Below are 18671 nucleotides of genomic sequence, written 5' to 3' on the forward strand. Positions count from 1 at the left end.
CCCAACCTACAGGAGACATTAAAAAAGGAGAAAAGAAAAAAGAAGTAAAGAAGGCAATGATACAGTACAGAATGTGAAATGGGGTACAGTATCATCAACCAAATATGGATTTCAGTCTCGTAGTCATTCATCTTTAACACGAGAACCTAACTGCACATGCAAAACAACTAATTATAGTTTGTTATTGAAGCACTTCTGTGTAAATATTATCCACAGTTAAGGGTATGTTCACCCAGATAGGTATTACATAACTTATAGTAATGGTGAACAGACATGTATTCTCTTTGGACATGTAGGCAAATAGGCAAGCGTGAAGACGAGAGAGTAGAGATAGTGGTGATTATCGTTAGCTGAAATGTAGTGATGAAAGTGCCTCGATCTAAATCATTTGGCAGTGACTACACAGAGATATCTGATAAAGTGCATGTCTTAAAAACAATCCGCTGAGACATGTACAATTAGTGGTTAGTGCATTTCATGAAGTGCGGAGACGCAGTGTGGCACAAAGGAGAGACGCCTACCCTTCTGTCAGTAAAGGATGGCTGTGTCTGCGAGTATTGCGGTACTTGGCACCTCACTTTCATGGACTCAGAGCAGCAGTAGCATACTTATCTCCCATATTTATTTGCTGGTTAGGATCAATTCCAGTCCTCAATGTTTTAATTTATCCTCCGTACCCCGGCATAAACCTGCTTTGGGGATCTGGTTAGAAAATGTTATCACACATACACACTCATTTTCACAAGCCCACACACCCGCATTCACAACTGCGGCACCTCCTAAAATAGATCTCCGGCAAAGAGCCCTCTCGCGGGGCCCATGGGGGACTGCAGCGCCACCCCCATGAGGAGCACAGCCCGATGATGAAGCACGACAACTGCAAGGGTGTGTGAGGGCACCACTTCTATAAGGAGAAATTCCCCTACCTTCACTTTGATCCCACCTATATAACACCTGGACACATTATATCTCAAACCAGAAATGGTTGTAGAGAACTATTCTTTTCTTAGGAAAAGCTACCATCCATTCTGTTGATATTTAGCCTTGGGAGCATTGGTGCTGGACCGTAGCTTTCTCTGAAAAGCACTCCCGTCCCCCCCTTGATATTTTGACTTAATAAATGTTGACCATTTTCCTAAGCTAACTGGGCCTAACCTGCTCCCTAAGGAAGGAAAAATCACAGCTGCCATTATTTATTTTCCCTGCTTATGACTGGGGCCTTGTGCTTCCCTTGAGTGAAAATTTTATTATTAAGCGCACCATTGGGAAATGTGATCTTCCCTTCCCAATGGCAACTCTGTCAAATGGATTCCTGCACAGGGATCACAGCTGAGTCTGTGATCCTTGAGCTGGGAATGAACCACTAGCACACCAGCGTTTCGTCTTTTTCGGTGTGGGGGGTGCCATACCTGGAATTGGGGCCAATGTCTCCCTGGGGTAAATCTTCATTAACATTTTCCATTCTAAAGGGGCAATGACGTACCCCAGCCATATCATCATTTACATCCGACACAGATGGGCTTTTGCGCACAGCACAGCACCGAATCTGCTCTCCTGGTGGTTACTGAGGAGCTTAAAAGCATACTTGACCAGTGTCGCTCTGCCGCAGTCTTGGTCCTAAACTTAAGCGCAGCATTGGAAACCGTAGACCACACATTTCTGATAGAAAGGCTTAGGGAAGTTGGGATCCAAGATAAAGCACTGGAGTGGCTCACGTCCTTTCTAAAGGATAGATCTTTCAAGATCATGAAAACTACATGATTTTCTGATATTATGCCATCTATATGTGGGGTGCCGCAGGGCTTGTCACTCAGCCCTACTTTATTTAATGTCTATTTGCGCCCGTTGTTGAAAATTGTACAGGAGTATTGGATGTCTATAGTCTCCTACGCGGAGCACACGCAGCTGGTTGTGAATGGTTTGAACACCATCAACTAGTGCCCTTTCTGGAAAAAGTGTTGAATTGGATGGCTAGTTGCTATTTGAAATTCAACAGCAACAAGACAGAGCTGATGATTTTGGGGAACAATCCCTGTCTCAGGCCTATGATCAGTTGACTGAGCTGTATGGGAAATCCTCCTGTCCCCAACTTCCCCATAAAGAATTTGGACATGTGGATGGATTAAGCGCTAATGATGGACTATCAAGCAAAAAAGTTTGCTGCTACATATTTTGGCTTAATTGGAATGCTCCAGATGATTGTGGAGTTTATCCCGGAACATCTAAGAAGAAATGTGATTCAATTCCTGGTGGAGTCCCATTTGGATTGTGGTATATCCCTTTATTTGGGATCACCAAAATATGTCACAAAAAAACTGCAGGTTGAATAAAATGCGGCAGCTAAGCTACTTCTCAAAATCCCAAGCCATGAATCAGTAAAGGCCTCTTTGAAACTGCTTCACTGGCTGCCTATATGCAAGAATCAAGTTTAAATCACTTTGACTGGCATATAAAGCAATAAACAGTATGGGTCTTCTTAAAGGTCTTATCTCCCCTTATATAACTATTGGATGATTAAGATCGGCACATGAATGCCTCCTAAGAACCTTAACAATTAATAGATCAAGATGGGGAGGTAGATAATTTGCATATCTAGTCCAGAAGCTCTGTAATTCTTTATCCTTGGGCTGAGCTAGTTTGAAGAGGAACCTGGCTTTAGGAGAAAGCTCAAAGCAGGGCTGTTCCCCGAGTAGCCCCTGAGTTCGTCCCACTCATCCCTGCTGTCAGCACTCTCAATCAGCTGTGGGAAGCCCTAGGGCAGTCAGATGCTTTACAAAAACCTAAAAATAAACATAAACATGCCCAATTGACTCTACCCCCTGGAATGAGAAAACATGGTAGTTGGCATTTTATTTTTGCCCTGCTTGGACCTCAGTCCACCACTAGGTTGAATATCTCAGCAAAAGTGGCACAAGTGAAAAGGGAAGAGTCTCCCCTTTCCACTGGTCCCTTTTCCAAATGGATGCCTGCTCAGGGATTGCAGCTGAGCCTCACACTATTATTTCCCGATCGGCCCCCTCCAATGATTCGTCTTTTCAGTACCTGAGGGTCTTGTCGCCCACCACCCTCCATATTCAAATATAAAGTGTGTACCGACTCCTTAGTCAGGTTATTATTTATATGAAATGTAATATTCTTGTGAAAGTACACTGGAGTTAGCACCGTAAATGGTTTTAGATGTTTTATGCTATTCATAATCTATGCAGTTTTGCATTGTCACTTAATTGAATACTGTTGCTGTACCTGCCTTTCAGTTTGCCTTAATGTGTGTTTTGTGAGCTGAAATAGTTTCTCTCTCTTCTCTTGTAGGTTGCTGTGTTCCTGTATTCTGAGGGATTGCTTCCAGGTGCTATACCAGATAAGATTAGATTTGTTTTGCTTGCTTTTAGTTGCAGGGCCTTCAGACAAACACCATCAATCATTTTCTAGTACTTTAACTTCTGAAATTTGCCAGTTAGAGCATTCATATTTACATCAACGATAACAAAGTCGATATCAAATTGAAAATATATCTATTAAAAAAATACACCATATGATGCCCTGCCAATTTATTAAAAAAAATTGTGTTGTTCAAGTGAAATCATCTTTGACCTTACTGTCCTGATGATCAGTCGCGACTTCTCCAGGGAGTGCTGCTGGCAGTGGGGTGGGGGGTAGTAAACTCCGGCATACGGCCGATCGGAGTTAAGTACATAAATAAATAAATAAAACCAATTACATTGCATGCGCTGCAACGCCATTTGCGTTGCAGTGTGTGCAATGTAATTCATTCCATTTATTTATTTATGTACTTAACTCCAGTCGGCCGAATTTCGGAGTTTACTACACCCCACCCTGCCCCTCCCCAGCCCCGCCCCACACCACTCCCTCGAGGAGCTGTGACTGCTGATGATTCCCATACCATCTCATGTTACGCAAGAAATACTGAGAAAATAAAGGTTTGTAAACACGATCACAAGTAACAAAAGAGACTGCACTTACATCCGAACTTTGTGTCGCCCCATGATAAGAGAAACCTTCCTGCTCCACGGATTGATAAAGCTGGACCAGCTGGTGTCGACTGTTATATACTCTCCATTTTGAGTGCAAAATCTGATTGGTGAGTGTTCAAATGGCTGGCCACCAAACTGTAAAACTGTAAAAAACAAATGTTTCTGTTTACAATACTAGCAAACAAAACCACATAAATTGTACAATAATAAAATAATAATCGTTTTTTGCATTACAATAATCACTGATTTGGGAGACAATGATATTTGGTGATCATCAGTTTAGGTCATTTTTTTTTTTTTTAATTCTCAAAGTTAAAACCAGTTTTCAGTGGTGTTCTATCTAGACCCTGTATCATGTATTTTTACAAAATAAAATGTACATGTACATTTCAATTAGTCTTGTCTATCTAGATTTAGCTTTTGCATTATTAGGAACAATAATTGAAAATGCAACGCCATTCAGGAACTTCCTCAGTAAACAACTGAAGAGAAACATTGTAATACTGGCAGTCAATTACAGTAGTAGTTTACTTGACATTATCAAAGTATATACCAACTTTTAATTATGGAAGCACACTTGAGCCTCATCAAGGTCTTGATGTACTGCAATTGGAGTGTGAAGCTTGTATCTCCCATGTGGAAACACAGGTAGTTAGACCTCCAAAGGTATGACCACTGTTTGGTCTCAACAATGTAAAGACAGTAGCATAAAAAACTACTTCAGTGATCAGATTTTCCGGACTCCAAAAGTTAAAGAATAACTTTAAGCATTTATAATGCAGTTTTATGTGCAATGACTTTAATTATTTATCCGTTAAGTATTATTTGCCTCAGCTCAGGATATTATTAATGGCCAACTGCCCAACAATAAATATTAGGTAGGTTCTATGTAATTAGACAACATTGAAATTATCCATGCTTCAACTTACTATTGAAGTGAAGTCAGTTATCAGTAGACTGCTCCCTAAATTTCACAGCTTCGCCTGGTAGCTGCTGCCCCTGAGCTCCCTGCTTCTGACCATCTGACCCTTGGGTCAGTGGTTCGAGGCCCGCCTCCACCAACAGGCACCTACTTGCGCCTTATCCCTGGTGGTCTAGAGGTAGAGCGTCACTGCTCTGCTACTGGGTTGCCCTCTCTCTCTCTTTTTCTTCTTTTTTCTGGCTTTTTGATTCTGCCTTTTTGATTCTTGTTCTGTCCCTTTTGCCCTTTTCTTTTCTCCTTCTTTTTTTGCCACTCATGCCCCTGCCGCAACGATCCCCCGCAGCCCCGTCTCCCTCAAGTTACACTTTTCCCTTCCCTGCATTACCCGCCTCCTAGCTGTCTTACTACATAATGGCGGCTGATGTGCAGTGAAGGTGCAATCCACGGACCTTATCAGTGGACTGCTTGTTTACGTGCCAAGCTCCAGCTGGTAGCTGCTGCCATGAGCTCCCTGCTACTGACCATCTGATCCTCGTGTCAGTTGTTCGAGGCCCTCCTCCACCAGCAGGCAGCCACCTGCGCCACCTCCCTGGTGGTCTACTGGTGGAGTGTCACTTCTCTGCTGCTGGGCTGCCCTCTATATCTCTTTTTCTGTTCTGTTTGCACTTTTCTTTTCTATTTTGCTGCTCTTGCCCCTGTGACCCCCGCAGCCCCCCTCCAATAACAATTTCCTGTTCCTCGCGTTTCATGCCACCAAGCTGTCCAGCCCTCCCGCACATTACTTAAAGGTGCATGAAAGGCAAGCCTGTATGCGCCAGTCAATGCCTGGACCCCGCCCAGTGCCACAGACCCTGGTTATTGGGCCCCCCACTTACACAACAACACCAGCATCTTCCTCGCCCTCAACACTGGGTGCCACGTCACCTGCCACTTTGCATCATCCAAGGACCTTTCTCCTACCGAAACTGCAGTTACACCCTCGCCCACCTCTGCACTCCAGCCCCTTTTGCCGCTCAGCCGAACAACAGTGCACCCGACTGGCTCAGCTGCATCCTCCTCAACATGCGCTCCTTCCACAAACACTCCACATGAATCTGGGACCTTCTCCACTTTGTCTCTCCCGACATTGCCTTCCTCACGGAAACCAGGACTAACCCCAGCTCTGGCCTGGACACCACCACTTTCATCCCCAATGGCTACAAGATCACCTGCAAGGACCACACCTACTGATCAGGAGTAGGCATAGCCTTCATCCACAAGAACACCCACTGCCTGACCAAACACTCGGAAAACACTACTACAACCATGGAAAACCTCCATTTCCAGTTCCAGACCAACTCAGACACCACTACCACCCTCCGCAACACCCTCGTCTACAGGCCTCCTGGCCCTCCCCACCCTTTACAGACACCATTGTCGACTTCATCCCACCCCAGTCTCTTGCATCCACTGATTACATCCTACTCTGCGACTTCAACTTTCACCTGGACAACCCAAGTGACCATAACATCACATCCTTCTGGAGAACCTCACCAACATAAGACTCAAGCAGCTAGTCACCTGTCCAACCCACTCAGCAGGACACATGCACAATCCCGTCTTCTCCGCCAGTGAAAACATCACCTTCAGCTACACCACCAAACTTCTTTGGACTGATCACCACTGCATGCACTTTGTATTCACCACACCCACCGTACACCACCGCTCTCACTGTCCCTGATGTAGCTGGATCAAGGTCACCGAAGAACATCTCATCGCCTTTCTGAGCACTACCACACCACCTACATTGGCAGATGCTAACACCTCAGCAAGCAAGCTCCACCAATGGATCTCCAACTGCACCGACACTCTGGCACCCCTACAGAAGATACCTGGCAAGAAATACTCCAAGAAAGTCAGCGGGTTCACTCCCAAGCTCTACAAGTCCAGACACTTCTAGACGGCTTGAGGAGAGATGGAGGAACAATAAAATCCCAGAAACCCATGCAACCTTCAAAACCGCTGTCAACGTACACCACCTCCTCCTCAAAACAACAAAGAAAACATCCCTCCAAGACAGAATTAATGACAACACACACAACAGCAAAGAACTGTTCGCCACCATCAAGGGGTTTGCCAGGCCCAACAGCAAGACCACAGACATCCTGCATTCCCAAGATCTCTGCAACAAACTCAGCACCTTCTTCCATCACAAAACCAGGCAGAAACTACAACAGTTTTGACACCCAAGACCCTCCCACCAGCCTGACACCACTGCTCCCAACCACGCTGCACCCCAACAGAATCGTGCTCAACTAGACCCTGCTCACCACAGACAACACACTCAACACCATAAAGAGCACCCACTCTGGAGCCCCTTCGGACCCCTGCCTGCACCACATCTTCCATAGGGCAACCACCTCCATCACACCGAGCTTCGTCGCACCATCAACTACTCCATCGAGACCGCCACCTTCCACGACGACTGTAAACATGCCAAGATCAACACCCTGATGAAGAACACATCCGCCGACCCAACAGATCTCAAGACCTTCAGACCCATCTCCCTGCTCCCCTTCCCAGCCAGGCTCATTGAGAAGGCCTTCAATACCCAACTTCTGAGTTAATCAAAGCAAACCACGTTCTGAACATCTCCCAATCCGGCTTCCGAAGCAACCACAGCACCGAAAACCGCAGTCCTTGCTGCCACTCCTTCCTTGAACTGGGTCGAAACCGCAGCCCCCATCCTTCTGGCTCTCTCGGCCGCCTTTGACTCATTCTCCCACCACACCCTAATCACGAGACTCCTTGACGCCGGCATCCACAACAAGGCCCTGGACTGGATCAACTCTTTCCTCACTGGTTGAACACAGTAAGTCAGACTACCTCCGTTCTTCTCAGAACCCACAGGGATCAGCTGCAGAGTGCCCCAGGTCTCCTCCCTGAGCCCCACCTTCTTCAAACTCTAAAGGGCTCCCTTCACGGCCATCGTCAGGAACCATGGACTCAACATTGTCTCCTACGCCGACGACACCCAGTGGATCCTCTCCCTCACCAATGAACCCACAGCTACCAGAATCAACTTCCACAGTGGGATGAAGGCCGTTGCCACCTGGATGAAAGACATTTGCCTCAAACTCAACTCAGACAAGACCGACGTACTCATTGTAAGACTCACCCCTTCAGCTTGGGACAACTCCTGGTGGTCCGTCGCATGGGGCATCTCCCATCCCACAGACCACACATGAAGGCATCATACTTGACTCCTCGCTCACAATGATCCGCCAGATCAATGCCGCATCCTCATTATGCTTCCACACGCTCTGCCTGCTTCAAAAGACATTCAGATTTATCCCCACTGAATCCAGAAAGACAGTCACCATGCTCTCATCAGCAGCAGACTCGACTACGGCATTGCACTTCTCAGGAAACTACTGAACTTTCAAAATGCTGTAGCCAGACTGGTCCTCAACATTCCCAGCCACTGCCAAAATACTGAACACCTTTGAGAACTCCTCTGGCTCTGAGTCAACAAAAGAATCACTTTCAAGCTCCTCACAGATGCCTACAAAGCCCTCCATGACGCAGGACCAGCATATCTGAACCACAGCCCACGTATTAGTCAGACACCTTCGCTCCACCCAACTGGTCCTGGCCACCATCCCATGGATCCACTAGACCAGAGCTGGAGGAAGATCCTTTTCCTACATTGTTGCCAAGACCTTGAACACCCTGTCTCTCTACCTTAGGCATTGCCCGTGGCTATCCCATTCAGGAAAGATCTCAAGACCTTGCTCTTCGACTAAACCGCAATGCCCAGAGAGATCAGCAGCCTCTCCCCCTGCCCAGCGCCTTGAGACCCTCCGAGCTTTGTAAATCCCTGATTGATTGATTGGTCTAACTAACGATAAGCAAAGTTATGTGTCTATCTGTATCACTGGAATAAAGGAAGATGTAATTGCCCAGACTATGACTAAGAGATAGTCAAATTAAGTTAGTAATTGCAGTTATGACAGAAGGATGTTTTATTTTTGCCCAGAAGAGGAGGATGGCTCTAAGGGTTGTTAGCAAATGTACATAGAAAGTGTGATTAGCAGAGGAGATGACATCTGAAGTGATAAGTTCCTTCTCAGAGAAGGAACCACAACCTATCCCAATTTGTTTATGTTATGTTTAATACTATAAAGAAAAGCATACGCAGCAAGACCTGAACGACTTATGCAACCGGTAAATTTCCAAATGTGCACTGGATATTCATTGATGCCTAAATGGAGAACTGAGATGTAACCAAATCTTATAAAAGCTAAGCAAAGTTGTTTTCACACAGATAGATTTAGAAGTGCCAGAGCTTACTGCTTATAATTTATCCTGTTAAGCGACCAAGAGTGTGCAGCCCCCTTTCATTTGTAGAGCAATTACGCTAAAGTGAGTTAAAAAGATGTGGTGATCAACTAACCTGTTTACCAGAGGAGTACAATTTAATGATCCGGGGATTTTTGATCAATAACCTATGTAAACTGATATTAAATTAATTTAAATAAATATACAGTTCATCTTATGAAGGGAGATTTGTATGAATGTGTATTAAAGATGACACAGGATACTGTGCCCATGCCTACTAATTAGCCCCAGTATAAAGACATACATAAGAAGCATTATGGGCAGCACTGATGATAGTACTGCTACTGTAAAACACATATGCACCAACTAAAGGCCCCAAAAATACAGGCTAAGAAATTAGGACGCTCAAGCTCACCATACAGTAAGAGTATCTGACACCCACACCCTATTTCCAGGAGCGCCATTAAGAAATGACTGCTAGCTTTTATGAACCCTTCCAAACAAAGGTAAAATAAGGCACAATGTATCTGCATCTACTTCATGCCCTTGCTTTGCACTTTCACTGGACTTAACACACAGGTAAACATCTGTAGCTATTGACAGTATTCCAGGTTGTTTATTGGCTGAGGCTAATTCGGCATTTCATGCAGGGTTCTACAGTGAGACATATCAATGTAATATATTAACTAATTACCTTGTGGGGGACTCAGTTTTGAAATCAATGATGCATTCTGAAGTGTTGAGTTTCTTGGGTTTATTTCCGATCTTTAATCCATAGATTAAAGCAAACCTGTATATGATCCAGTCTCTCAATTTAAGCCTCTTCACCTTAATACTATATTGTCCAAAAATGATTTAGTTCATTAGTATTTTTATTTTATACAGAATTAGGTAATGACTTTGGAGTCTCCTTAAGATCGGCCCTTCAATGGTTCTACTAGATGTGAAAAAATCTTATCTCAGTGTAACAAAGTAGCAGATTTTGTGAATGATAGCTATTAACTTGTTTGATTGATTGCTATGCATTAATCAATTTATTCTTTGACGTTTTCCTATAATTAAACCCCACCCTGTAAACAACGTCCACACATTCAAAAGCCCATTAGTGGCCGATCTAAAATTGTTCTTTGATCTTCATTCAGACACATATGGATAAATAAAATAGAGCAACAGAGAAACTGGAATAGTAAAAAGGTTACCAGAAAGCTAACTGCTCATTAACATAAGTTAATTCACATATAACTCAAACGCTGGCTCTTGCAGAAAAGTCTGCCTAATTGTAAAGATTAGTGGGGTGGAGGAATGTTTGACATGCTACTAATAAATGCGATTTTCCACTTTTAATCATTTTAAGATGTGAAAGACCATAAATAACACATTGTCTGGATACAATCTTCACATGCATATTTCCACTATATTTTAAAAACTAAGAATAATTCGGATCACAGTAATTCTAGGGCTCTTAGAACTCATGAATGTCAACTCCATTAAAAAATCATCACATAGACTAAGATGAAGTCCTATCGGAAAAGAGGCAAGCCCAAAAATATATTTCTGAATTTTAACCAGCAAATCTCCTACGAAGTCAACACTGTTCCTCAGATGACCTCTGCTGCAAGGGTAGTGTTAACTCACACCTGCTGAACTAGTAACGCTCTAGAAGAAATAACAATAAACAAACTGAAGACATTCTCAAGAGTGCTGAGAGATGATAGAATAAGAATTGTACATTTTTGTCCTCACTTCAGCAAAATATCAACGTCACTACACTGCAGGAGTAAAACAACTGAAAAATAAACACTGAAGGCTACATAGCATTCAAGACATTCACAGTGAACGTATTGGAATACAGCAGAGGCTAAGATATCTCTCCACCTCAATCTTCAGGGAAGCTTTAAAATGGAGCAGAGAGGATTCAGAGTAACAACAGAAGTTCAGAAGAAGCAGTTAGGGCAAGTATCCAAACTCCCATATAGGAAAACTGGGGCTATAAAAGGTGTGGGGGGGGGGGGAGTGGTGAGAAAAAACTGAAAAATGTGGATAGGGATTTGCAAGGACATACCCCCTTAACCACACATGAACAAAATAAAGAGGTATGTTACAATAATGTAAACTGAGATTTTCACTTGATTTTGCTGATTGATTATCCTGACTTGATCGAAGATTTAAAAGTAACTTGATAAATCAACTAGCTTAACTAGACTAACATGAAGGTGATTGCCCATTTTAGGCATAGGCTATGAAGGGAATGATTGAGTGAAGAGTGCTCGAGTGACACAATTGTGCCGTAGGGTGAAAGGTTCTGTAAATGGAATAGGTAGAATAGTTGGAGCATACAAATTAAATGATGACCATCACAAATTCAATCACATACCTTTTTTGTGAATAGCTATAAATAAATGCCTGTCGTCAGGATGAATATATAGTAGTGCAGGAGTTCCTATAAAATCTTGAGGTAGGTATCCCAAGAGTGGAACGGCTCTGTAAAGAAAGAAAGAAACATTTATTGCATTATCACACCATGTTCTATCAAGTTGCAATTCTGCATCAATCACACTAGGTGGCAATAGATTATCTAGTATCTTCCTAGGGATACTTGTATACCACAGTTTGTGAACAATCCTTTTTAGTGGTTGCTGCAGAGTGTGCTGTAAGGTATGCTACCTATACATAATCTATTTTTTTTAATCTATCTAGGTAAATGTCTCCTGAAGTGACAATTTTAATTTTTTACTTTTTCTACGCATCTGTCAAGGTGAAAGCATGTGCTGAAACGGAGCTTATTTTACAATCTATGTACACAGATGCATAAAATATATTGTCATAATGGAAAATAGGTCTTAAATATTTTATATAATAACTTTCTGCCATAACTTTATTGAGTATTGCAAAGATTCATGAAAGAATAAAATATACAATCATCAAGAAACATTAGTATAAAATAAATACGATAATACATAAAGGTACACAGTGATGTAATAATGTAAAACCAGGGTTGTTAAAAAATACATTTAAAATGAATACATTCATATAAAATGCTGGGTGGTACAAACAAGTAAAACTAATAGGGCCAGATTCACAGAAGTAATCTGAGACGAAAGTCTAACTTTACGACTTTCAGTTTTCGAAAAGGGCATTTACGAGTAGTAAAGTTAGACTTTTGGTCTAAGTTTAGTCCAAAAGTCTAATTTAGAGCAAAAGTCTAACTTTACTACCTCTAAAGTTAGACTGTTGGTCTAAACTTAGACCAAAAGTCTAACTTTAGTAGTAGAAAATGCCCTTTGTGAATACAGAAAGTCGTAAAGTTAGACTTTCGTCTCAGATTACTTCTGTGAATCAGGCCCATAATTTGCAGAATTCAACTAGTGAAGGGCGCTTTTAAAAAAAATCCACCTCCAGCAAAACAGACTGCCAGATCAGATATCATATGCAGAAAATAAAAAAACAGCCTATGTTGGCAGAGCCTTCAACTTCAAAGGAAAGGCAGCAGGTTATAACAGCTATACAGTGCATAGTAAATACAGTAGCGGCTGGCAGGCATTGAGAGTGGAGAGGAGTTGGGTAAAGGGGTGGTACAAATGAAAAAAAGAAAGACACTTAACTCCTTGCTGCCACTGCCGCTGCCGTTCCTCGTTGTCTCTCTGTGGGGAAGCAGGAAGCACACAGGCTCCCCCCCCAAAGCCAATTACAACGCTGCAATGCAGCGCTGTGTTTGGTCTGAGCACCATGGCTCGGCGCTTAGATGGGGAATGGGAGGCTGGGCATGTTCACCATCAGGCTGTGTAAATGCAGCTTGGTGGGGAACGTGGTTGTAATCAAAACATATATCAGAACAAATCTGATTAAACGTAAAATGTAACACATAAACCACTGACTTTTTTTTAGCTCATTCAGCTTGATAAACTCATTTAACCCCTTCGGTGCTGATGACGGAACCGCTCCGTCATCAGCCGCGGTCGCGCTGTGCTGATGACGGAGCGGTTCCGTCATGGCCCGCCCAGCTCGATAGAACGCTCATGCGCGGCGCGAATTCCGCGCCTGCGCTGAGGGTTCTATTGAGCGGGGCGGGCCGTGACGGAACCGCTCCGTCACGAGCACAGCTCAACCGACGCTGGTGACGGAGCGGTTCCGTCACCAGCATTCGTCCGCCGCGCGGCCGCTCAAAACCCGTAGCACTGCGGCGGAATAGCCGCCGCAGTGAAGGTGTTAAAAGAAGAAACTCTCTTGGAATACTTTCGACTCTTGTGGACGGCCCACCTGTCCGTCAAAGTGCTAGAGGATCAGATGCCCTACAGAGCTGCTACAGCAACATACTTCACAGCTTTGAAGGTCTCCTTAGCGAACGCCATGTTTAATGTTCCAGGTTGCCAATTTTCTTTTGTACTCAGAAAAAAAATCTCCAAAGTGGAAGTTTGTTTGTCACTATAAAAATTAATGGCGAATGGAATTTCCTCCCAGAGAGCATTTAAAATGTTTCCTCCCAATGTCTTCCATGCCTTGGGGTTTTCCAGTACCACCAAGCTCTAAATCAGGCCCCTTAGTTTCTAATTTAGATATGTTCAGTCTACTGCTTGAGTAGATGTCAAGGATTGAGCAGCGCATAAAGTATTTTCGGTAAATGATCAATGCTTTCTTTTTCTCCCCTTTTATGCAATGCAATCAGGAATAAAACCGTTGTCAGAACTCTCTTAAAGAAGGTTCATCAATATCTTATGAACCAATCAAACCATGGCCTCTCTTGCAACTCAATTCCTCTTCCAAAATTAATAAGAATAAAGTAAACAAAAAATGTCTTAAAGGCACATCTGTTGTATGATGTGGCAAAGGCTTTTCTCACGCAATAATCAGTGATATTATCATCACTAGATGGCATATATCTAGTAGTGGATGGGGTAGTGTTGGTGCCTTGATTGTACTACTCAAAGACATTGGTCTTCTGAGGAACGGTGGTTGATTGAATAACATGAATTAAAACATGCACACTAACCAACAGAATATTGTTTCAGATATAAAACGGATGTTAAAGTGCTCTGGAGTTTAAAGTCATTCTGAAGCTACTAACTGAAGAGTTAAAAAGGATGTTTTAATAAAGAGATTTTTTCCAGGTGAGTAAGAGTGAAGTCAACATTTAAATGTAGGCAGGAGCAGGATGGTGGAGACTCTTTCGTTTATGCATTTTAATTTAACAATTTGGATGAGGCATTTTGAAATAGAGCTAAAAAACCTTCCTATTACTTTTTGCTATTTAAAGGTAGTTACACTTTTAGAAGTCATTATATTAACAACTTAAAACTATATCAACTAAAATCATAGAACAATCATTGATAGTTTGGGGAAGATGCAATATTTTCAGGTCTTCATTGATAGTGATTTTCTTAATTGATAAAAATATTCTACACAAATATGAAAAATTTTCAGTGGTGGGCACAAAAAACATGTTTTATGTCTTGCACTGCATTTTAACCTATATCACAGATACCCTCATTTCATGTAACTTTTTTCCATCTCCACATTGATATCTCTAAAGGTAACACATTTCTTCACAGATTTAAAGGAAAAAAAATACACATATTCAGATCAATATAAAAGTCATATGACTCTGACACCTAATCTATGTAATAGGCTGATAAAAAGAATTCAAACTGCATACTCAAACAATGAGACAATTTACAACAATAGCATTCTTAGGGGCCGATTACAAGCCATTGTTGGTGCAAAAGGGACCGCCCGCCATAGGTGCGGCGGTCCCGCAAAACGAATTAGGATGCACCCGCCACACTGGCAGGCGCATCTTGTATGTTTACATTGCGGCGGGTGGTAGCACCCGCCACAATGTAAAAATACAGATTTTGCATGTGCATGTACAACGTGGCAGGCACCCTGCGGTGCCTGCCACATTGTACATGCACATGCAGGAGGGTACCATAGGTACTCTGACGTGCAGCACCCCACCCCGACCCCCCGGGGGGCCTGCAAAGGGCCCCCAGAGGCATTCTCTGCCTTTCTTTTTGCGGCAGAAACTCTGCCGCAAAAGACAGGCATCCTAATACCGACGGCGGTGCCTGCACGGCACCGCCTCCATTACCCCATTGTACCTGGTCCCGCAAGGCGGGCGGAAAAGGCCCGCCTTGCGGGACCATGGCGGACCATCTTTCCGTCCACCGCGGTACATTTCCCATTCCCACCGCCATCCTAATTTGGCGGTGGGAATATTCAGGGTGATGGCGGGAAGTCCGCCACCGCCGGGCCGGTGGTCCTCACCGCCAGCCCGGCGGTGGCAGACTTCCCACCATCGTAATCGGCCTCTTAGTTACTCATTTTACGTGCTGGTAAGATTTCTATTGTCTAAAATTTGTGGTGCTAAAACATTGGCTTCCAATGATAAAGTAACAATTTTCCAATTTTATAAAGCATTGCTAATTCCTCATTCATTATTTTATAAGGTTCGCCTGCCAGTTTTACTGTAGGGGCATCAATCAATGGATATTATTGCTGAAAATGAGATGCAGATGAAAGCTGAAAACAGGTATTTTTCAGGACATAAGCTAACAACAAAGGGCCTGCCCGGTGACAAATTCAATGGATGACACTGACGTTTTGCCGCTGGCTGTACTCTGTGCTAGTGGTGCTGAAACAATTTTTAGAATGGAGGTGCTGTCATCAATGTTGCATGCCTGACTGAAGTCTTAAGGATTTTAATAAATTCAAGGGTAGCAAGTAGCAGTGCACAAAGAACAAGAGTTGCAATATGATATCACATGAACTCTTTTTATTGATGTTTTAACTACACTTTCACAATTGTTTTAGTAACCTTTTTTCTTTCTTGAAAATACATAATTTGCCCACTCTGTTTTTCCAATTTTCCCTGGGGGAAACCCCCACTTATTGCAGTTGGGCTCTCTCACTGAGCTCACTCGCCACAGAGCACTCATCCCAAACTTTTATGCCTCACCACTTTCAAATGTCACCAGCTGCCACTGTACCTTTAGGTTTGTTTCAAGGAAGCTGAACAGAAAAATGTGTATCTGGACATGAACAGCATGTAACACAATCCTCACCACTTTCAAATGTCACCACCTGCCACTGTACCTTTAAGTTTGTTTCAAGGAAGCTGAACAGAAAACGTGTATCTGGACATGAACAGCGTGTAACGCAATCCTCACATTATGTACACAAAAAGGCCTTGGTCTGTGGATAGCTATCTACTTGAGTGGGAAGGATGGAAATTTTAAATTGCTTTAGATAAAGAAAAACGACCTAAAAATGTATAGATAATACCAAGTAAAGTTGTAATGTTGATTGGGGAGAAATATGCCACAAAGGTGAGGCCTAGAATGGACTGGTGTTGATGTACATGCAGATACAAAGAAGTACATTCTCCAATTAATTGTGAATCTTCGTTACCTTTCATCAACATCATGGAACAGACAATTTGGGGTGTGGGTGGTTGTAAAAATCCTTTTATCAGGCGGAATTCTGGGTGCTGAAAAAATTAAAATGTTAGTGTTTTCATTACTTTCATGTTTCAACATATTGGCAATTTCTTGTAGGTATGAAGCACAGTTTTCATTATGTCAAATGAATATGCTACATCAATTTGAATTTTTCCAGAAAATAATATATCTTTTATGTCAAAAAGCAGAGAAGCTTGCTTGTAAAAAAAATTAGCATATCGCATCTGTTCTATGCCGACTGAAACTCGCCACAGAATAGAGGCTGTTTCCTGAGATATGTCAGACTGGAATGATATAAAATAGTCAGGTAGTGTGAAACATGGGGTTTCACTGAGGATTGCTTCCACTAGGGACAAGGAACAGGACTAAGTAATGCTGCTTAATATTGGGAATGTTACGCAGCGGTCTTTTCAACCGATCAATGTTAGAAGTGTTCACTAACTGTAAATAAGATATCAATATCCCCACGTTTGGTATATTTGCAGTGAACACCAGTGGTCTGTGCCAAATGCATGTTTTCTGATGTGCATGGATGAGTGTGATGAGTCAGGGAGTATCAGGATCTGCACTGGATTTCAATTGTGTGTGAAAAACTTAAATTTGGATGCAGTGACCTTGAGGGGTGTTTTAGATGTCCCATATTGTCTGGAAAAGGGATACTTGAAATGGTGGCGTGTTGACTGTGTTATTGGCATTGGGAGGCTGAAGAAACTACTGAAGGCTACAGTGTGGAGGAAGACTCTGTTAATGGGAGGTTTTCGTTTCCTGAAGTTACCAGTTTGAATCCTGAGTTATTGGGGAGGAAAAAGAAGATGAGGAAATATTTGGTGGAGAAAATTCTGCGGGGATGCACAGGGTTTCCTATACGGTTAAAAGTGGATTATGGTGGAACAACTTATGTGTTCAACCAAGTGTACTCAATTATTCTTTTTCTAGAGGCTATTCCATCTGTCGAAGGCGAAGGGGGCTCTGAGAGATGTACCGGGTCTTTCTGAGGGGTTTCTAGGATAGATGGGATGAAGTATTGTTGTGCATATTTTCATCTTGCTATATTTTACGAAATAAGCACATTTAAACGACAAAACATTGTTCATGTTTCCATTTAGTTTAATGTCAAGCCCCGATCTGAAGTTCTGTCAAAATACAAAGATTGGTTACCTTCATATCCAGAGTGCACTCTCTCTGAAAACAGCATACAACACAGCTGGTGTTCAGAATCTTTTGCTTCTTGGACTTTGAGTAGATAAGGAGTCATCCGAAATGGGTGGTAATTGACTCCATTTCCATGATTCTTGCTACTGCTGTCAAAAGAATGATGTGAAGTAACTGTTAACAAAGGTAATTAAGCTTATCTCTGAGTTTCATGCTGCTTTTTTGGCCATCTGGATAAAAGTCTGGAGTTCATGGAAGTGATGGTGACATGCAACAAAGAGAACTAGTTCAAGTGCTTATGGATGAGAAGCTTTATAAAAATGTTTGGGAGAGTACTTTAGATTTATACCGTTTTTTCTAATTTGGAAACAACACATTTTCTTTTTCAGTCCACTTTATTTTTTATTGTTGGAATACTTGGTTAAAAAAGTGAGATATATGGAAAACACACGTGTCTTCCAGCTGGCTGCAAAATATGAAGTTTATTTTTTGTCTGCACTTATTTAAGATATGCACAATTCGAATGCATCATGTATATTGATACACTTCTTTGCAAATGGTTTCAAGTGTATCAGCGGCAGAGCTCGCAACATGACTTTGTGGTTCAAAGTGATGAGGTGATCAGGATGAAGATTTGCAACCCCAGTTTGTGCCAAGCTAATGATCATCTATATGCATACTTTTTGTGAATCTCAGTTATAAACCACATGATACTGATCCATAAAAGGGTTCTAAATGTTATAAGTGAAGATGCTTATGTGTAGATTCACAAAAGGAAAAGTCGCACATAAGACAGCAAAGTTCACAGTTCTTTCGAAAGAGGAAAACCCA

General features: G+C 42.5%; 1 protein-coding gene across 1 annotated transcript in view; it reads right to left on the minus strand.

Annotated features, from left to right (window-relative positions):
- LOC144792911 (period circadian protein homolog 2-like) overlaps nt 1-18671 on the minus strand; it is a 385755-nt gene that overhangs the window by 210543 nt on the left and 156541 nt on the right. The window contains exons 8-11 of the mRNA XM_078668113.1: nt 17847-17989; nt 16639-16717; nt 11609-11715; nt 3982-4135 (exon numbers count right to left, since the gene is read on the minus strand). Coding sequence (XP_078524239.1) covers nt 3982-4135; nt 11609-11715; nt 16639-16717; nt 17847-17989 — 483 coding nt within the window. The remainder of the gene's footprint in view (nt 1-3981; nt 4136-11608; nt 11716-16638; nt 16718-17846; nt 17990-18671) is intronic.

The sequence above is a fragment of the Lissotriton helveticus genome, chromosome 11 (genome assembly GCF_964261635.1).
Source record: "Lissotriton helveticus chromosome 11, aLisHel1.1, whole genome shotgun sequence".
NCBI classification, from domain to species: domain Eukaryota; kingdom Metazoa; phylum Chordata; class Amphibia; order Caudata; family Salamandridae; genus Lissotriton; species Lissotriton helveticus.